Consider the following 6,000-nt stretch of genomic DNA (forward strand, 5'->3'; position numbering starts at 1 on the left):
TGTAAGCATTTGAATAAAAATGGTGCATGCACCACCTAAATCAGGGGTTAGCAAACTACATCCTACAGGCAAAATGCAGTCCCTCACCTATTTTTGTAAAGTCTGCAGTTAAAAATAATTTTACTGCTGGGCGCAGTGGTTTACGCCTGTAATCCTGGCACTTTGGGAGGCTGAGGCGGGTGGATCACCTGAGGTCAGGAGTTCAAGACCGGTCTTGCCAACATGGTGAAACCCCGTCTCTACTAAAAATACAAACATTAGCTGGGCGTGGTGGCACATGCCTGCAATCCCAACTAGTCGGGAGAGTGAGACAGGAGAATCGCTTGAACCCAGGAGGCAGAGGTTGTAGTGAGCTGAGATTGTGCCACTGCACTCCAGCCTGAGCGACAGAGCAAGACTACGTCTCACAAAAAAAAATAAAAAATAAAAAAAACTTCACATTTTTAAGTGGTTACATTTTAAGTGGTTATATACATATTTACATCATATCCTTTATTTTGCCTTTTGGCCGGCTAATCCTAGAATACCTGGCCCTTTAAGAAAAAGTTTGCAACCCCTAACCAGATTCATCTGGCATATTGCCAGTTGATGCGAGTACCACGAGTACCACGTGTTGGAAAATACTGAGTCCAATTTCCCTCCTTACCTCCACCATTTTACAACTGAGGAAGCTGAGACTCAGGGAATTTGTGTAACTAGCTTAAGGTCACATAGCTAATGGATGCCAGAGTTAAGTGGCAGGGAGGTCCTTAGTTTTCTGACTCTCAGCCCATCTGCTTCTCTTTCTGAAAACACAGTTGAGCCCAAGGCACACTTATATAGCAAATCGAACCTCAGAACTAAGAGGGGCAGGATTGTGTGATTCTGAAACCAAAGGTCAGTTCTTTGCAGATGCTTGAAAATCTCCAATCAACATCATCATCATCATCAAATGTGCATGACAGGCCAGGTGCAATGGTTCACGCCTGTAATCCCAGCACTTTGGAAGGCCAAGGTGGGCGGTTCACTTGAGGTCAGGAGTTTGAGACCAGCCTGGCCAACATGGCGAAACCCTATCTCCACTAAAAATACAACAATTAGCTGGGCATGGTGGTGCACACCTGTAATCTCAGTTTCTCAGGAGGCTGAGGCATGTGAATTGCTTGAACCTGGGAGGCAGAGGTTGCAGTGAGCTGAGATCGTGCCACTGCACTCCAGCCTGGGTGACAGAGCGAGACTCTGTCTCAAAACAACAACAACAACAACAACAACAACAGCACGTGCATGAGAACTCCTCTCCAGATGTAAATATATAACCGAGTTTGAATTCTGACACTTAGGCACCTTTTCTGGGCCATCACCTGGGAGTTTCCAGACCCTGCTGGGAAGTCTCTTCTCTGATGCCTGGAGAGGGTTAATGTGCTCTGCAGATTATCGTGGGCATGGATCTCCTCCTGGGAGCCCAATCAAACAGATGTCAAGCCTGCATGGGTTTGGGCTGTGATTTTCCCACGGATTGGCTGGTTTTATATGCTGAATGTGGGGGGCAGGGAGGGGGTAGGATGCTGAGGGATGGGGTGAGAGGTTATGAGGAAGGGAAGGGCCCCAGGAGCTGAAAGCCACTTCTGCGTTCTGGACTGGACTTCAGAAAAATTCCTTTAAGTGAGGGCTGAAGACAAATATATCCCTTTTCTTCTGGGCCAGAAGGCTCAGACAACTAAAGAAGAGGATGGTAGGCCTGTGATATGACCTTCACTGGGCTGGGAGAAAGGAGAGGTGAATTCCACATGGAAGAAAACAAAATAGTCCCCAGATCTTCAATGTCGAATAAAAAATCCACCAAATACAAAATGTGACAGTGGAAATGAGATCTTCCTCATCTATGCCTGACTAATTGGTCTCAAAAGTCATTTGGTATTAAAAAAAAAAAAAGGTCATTTGGTAAATTGAATGGAATTATATAAAAACTAGAAATATTCTTTGATCAATAGGATTTTTACCTCCTTTAATATTGTTATTCTTTCTCCTCTTTACACCGGCCCACTCACTTGATCTGTAATCTCTCTAGTGCTCTGTGTTACACAACGCTATATCTGATTCCCTTTGGTAATTCCTTCTAAGGCAAATTATATCCATTAAGTTTTTGTTAAGGGCCTTCTCAGGTGTAAAACATGCTGTTTTTCTTCTGTAATTATTTCTTGCTTTTGGAAAAATATCTCTTATAAAAGTAGAAAAAGGTGGTTTTTTTTGTTTGTTTGTTTTCCTATTACAGTAGGAGCGGGTGTTATTAACTCTGGGCTCTCCACAAAAGACCTTGGTTACTTAGCCAGCATGCAGTAGGTGTGAGAGTTCAGGAATAATGGCTGCTTTGTATTCAGCAGCCTCTCTTCTCTAGGCCCTCTAAGGTCTTTGCAATAATTGAACATTTTAGCTTTTAAAGACTTCTTTAGTGGAGGTAGAGCAGGATGGGTGGGAAAAGGCTGGTGGTCGGAGCCTCCTTTCTCAGCGGTAACATTGAGGCCCAGGGATATGCGAACACAGGTCTGAGGTTAGGCCAGGCCTGCTCAAGGGGGGTGATATTGCCCCCCTCTTTAGGGGACAAAAATGGGTTCTTGGGGGTCAAAAAACTGAGATATTAATTACAGTGTTTTATCACACTCCAAAGGTCTACAGTAGATGTATAGCGTATCTCTGATATTCACATTTCTGGTGGGGAGATGATTAAGAAAAAAATGACCTAAAAAGGGTCCTTAGGAGAAGTGATAAAGAAAAAAGGTGGAGAAGTGCTGTGATAGATCAACCTAGTGTCAGCGTCAGGACAGACAGGGATCTCCTGGGAGGTCTCTGGGCCTGCTGTTCTGGACACACTTTTCATTTTGTGAGGGACTAGCTGGCTCATCATGGAAGAAGCCCTGGGCCTGGAGTTATGATTCTGCCTCTTGCCCCTCTCTAAATCTCAGTTCTTCAACTCCTAAACAAGAACACAGATAAGACGGCCCCGAAGGTCTGCCCTAACTCTGTGACTTTCTGCAGACATCCACCTGATTGAGCCAACACATCCAAACCTGGGCACTCACACACAAATGCATACACATTGATTATATTGGGATTTTTTTGGTCAAGCAAGTCCACTAAATTGGAGGAAAATCCAACCGCTACACACACACACTAAACTTTTAGTGCTGAAAAAGCCCCCTGATTTCCTCTTCTCCCTTTTCTCCTGTGCCCAATGCCTTCTACCCCAGTAGGATGTAGATACCTCACGACAGCTGGACATTCTTTGCCCAGGCTAGCTGGGTACCCTACACACTCTGGACCCTCACTCACTGCCCACCAATAGATCAATGGAAATTGGAATCAGTTTCCCCCAAATGTAGTCATTGTGCTAGCTGCCTAGTAAGTAGGAAAGGCTCAAGAATGATTAACACAAGGTGGAGGAATCAGGTGGGCTCACTTCACATGTGAGAAGTGGGCTGCAGGTACCTGTGGGAGTGAGGCAGCGATGGCATGGAAGCTGAAGTCCCCGGATGCCTCCAGTGGCTTCTGAACCCTTCTCAGAGCCGGCTCACACACCAAATGCACACAGAGAGCGTCCTCCCAGTCAGAGGCACAGGCCTGTGGGCTTCTCAGCGTCACACAAATCAGAGGCAGCAATAACAGGTGTGGCGCCATGGCCTGAGCAACCTGGCACCCCTGCTCAGCCTCCCAGAGAGAGGGGAAGGAGCAAACCACTCAGCCTTGGCCAGTTTGCCAGAGGAGGAAAATTCCTTCCTGACTCTGGCGGTGATCATCAACTTCACTCTGGGCATGTGACGAAAAATTGACCCAATTAAGTATCTACACATTGGCAGTTTACGGGCCAAATCGTCACTGGGCAGAACAAGGCCATAGCGTGCAAAATATAGAAAAAAAGGGGCCAAGAAAGGGCTTCCTCAATCCCACCCTCTGAGTGTTCTCATTGGGAAGAAAATTGGTTTTCCGTCCCCAAAGCCTCAGTGACACCCAAATATCCACTCTGTCCTAAGCCTTATGAGCAAGGGAGGGTCAATTTCCCAGCCCTTGGACCTCCCTAAGAAGGGGCCCATTGAGAAGAACCCAGTGGAGTATTTCAACACTTACTGCTAAAGAAAGATTGAGGGTTGGGTACTTGAGTGTTTGTTCTTCTGGGAGGAACCCCAGCAGCTGTGAGAACCAATTTGCTGACCTCTTGTTAAGTGATTTCTCATTTTTCTTTAGCTTGCATAGGGAGTTTGCATGTTTGTTTGTTTATAGCTGTTTTTCTGAAGGTGCAGTGAAGATCCAACAAGGTATGCCATGTAGTTTGCTGTGGGCTTCGATGCAAAGCTTATCAGTTTTGGATTAAATACATCAGGGGTTAAATCCTACCTCTGCTGCTGTGAATGTGGGGTACATTTCTTACTACACAGCCTGCTGAAATTCTTAAGCTTTTTTTTTCATATAGATGTAGTATATAAATATTCATGCCCCTCTTTGACCTCTGGTTTCTTCATCTTTAAAATGGAGATTTTTTTTTTTAATCATGCAATCCAATATATGCAAAGGACGGGGCATAACACATATATTCAATCCTGTTTTAGAGGGAAAAATCAGCCATCAACAATGTGTGTAAAAATTTGCCACTCTGGTGACTTCTGAAAAAGGAGGACGACCAAACTGAAAACTCTGGCCCGAGAATACCTCTGATGATCAAAAACAACAATGTCACAGAGAACACGAAGACAAAAGAATCAAGCGTTCACTTGGATGGGCAAACCACCTCTTTCCCTGGGTCTCTGAACTAGACTGAAACACAGAGCTGCCTCCCTAAGTCATCTAGCCTTTCTGGCCTCAGTTTCCTCATCTGTAACATGAAGCGATTGCACCTAATGATGTCTGACACACTCTCGGGCGTACAAAAGACATCCATCCACACGCGGGCCCGGCTTCAGCCTGAGGGGAGAGCTTGTGCTACCTGCCGCTGTCAGCAGGGGGCAACCCCACAGAAACTCCACACACTGCAGAGTCTGACAAGGCCTGAGAACACAGTGGAAAAACCCTAACCATTGCTTTTCTGGAAGCATTCTCTTCTGGGGAGATGTCAGAGGGCAAATGGGTTTCTTTTAAAACGATTTTGTACAAATTCCTGAAAATGCCCCATACTATAATAAGGCTGTTCTCTCTATCGGGGGCGGGGGTGGGGGATCGTGGGCAGGCCGGTGGGGAAAGGAATTCAGTCGGGGGAGAAGGGTAGGTGGGGGCTTTCCTTGAAGCTGAATATTTTTCTGTGTAAAATCCAGCTTCCCTTCCTAAAGAAGCTTTAGGGTGGATAGAGAACTGAGTGCCTGGGCGCGTTCTCTTAATTCTCCTTGGTTGAGCTAAGAGATCCTGAGGGAGTGCGGGCTGTGAGGAGGGTGGGTGGCCGAACGGCCTGCGAAGGCAAACAGGTCTCTCTCAGGCAAGCCATCACATCTGTGTCAAACAGCTCCCGGGAGGCCCTGGGACTGCACCCAGCGCAGGTGCCGGCCCTGGAGCTGCAGATGGACGAGCAGACCCAGGCCCCAGGCCGAGCCTCTGAGACCTGACACCCCTTACGATTCATCCGAAAAAGCAAAGAAAAGGCGCTTACGTGAGGGCAGCTGTGGGTAGGTCCAAAGAAGAGGCTTTCAAGGCTAGAGAAGGCAGGCGCTCCCAGCACCAGCGTACAGTGGAAATAAAGCACCTGTAGCCTTGTGATATAAGTGACACCTACAGACAGGTCCGTTTGGTTTTTCAGGTTTATGCACAGCCCCTTTGATGACGGTGACATACAGTGTGACACGGCTCCTTGGAAGGGGGGGAAATGGTTCTCATATGCAGAAAGTTTACCTTTATCCTGCTTTTGTGCCAACTCACCCCTGCCCTGCAACCCCCCCACTCCCAGCCTAGGGGACTCAGTAAACAAGCAGAAAATTCTTGTCCCTGGGAGCTGTGCGGGATCGTGCGTTTGCTGAGGAATTTTCCTCTGCGCAAGCTGGAGGGAAA

The 6,000-nt window shown here is 46.9% G+C and overlaps 1 protein-coding gene across 4 annotated transcripts in view; it reads right to left on the minus strand.

Annotated features, from left to right (window-relative positions):
• Nucleotides 1-5,733, minus strand: part of ELF5 (E74-like factor 5 (ets domain transcription factor)) — a 37,562-nt gene extending 31,829 nt beyond the window's left edge. The window contains exon 1 of one of the 4 annotated variants that reach the window (XM_011936401.1): nucleotides 5,606-5,733. Coding sequence is in view for 2 of the 4 variants with exons in the window: in XM_011936400.1 (XP_011791790.1) it covers nucleotides 3,463-3,488 (26 nt within the window). In the remaining 2 variants the exon portion in view is untranslated. Of the gene's footprint in view, nucleotides 1-3,462; nucleotides 3,747-5,605 lie in introns of those variants that run through there. The other 3 variants (XM_011936399.1, XM_011936400.1, XM_011936398.1) reach the window with 3 other exon arrangements.
• Nucleotides 5,734-6,000: the final 267 nt, after the last annotated feature.

The sequence above is a fragment of the Colobus angolensis genome, unplaced genomic scaffold (assembly GCF_000951035.1).
Source record: "Colobus angolensis palliatus isolate OR3802 unplaced genomic scaffold, Cang.pa_1.0 Scaffold152, whole genome shotgun sequence".
Taxonomy (NCBI): domain Eukaryota; kingdom Metazoa; phylum Chordata; class Mammalia; order Primates; family Cercopithecidae; genus Colobus; species Colobus angolensis.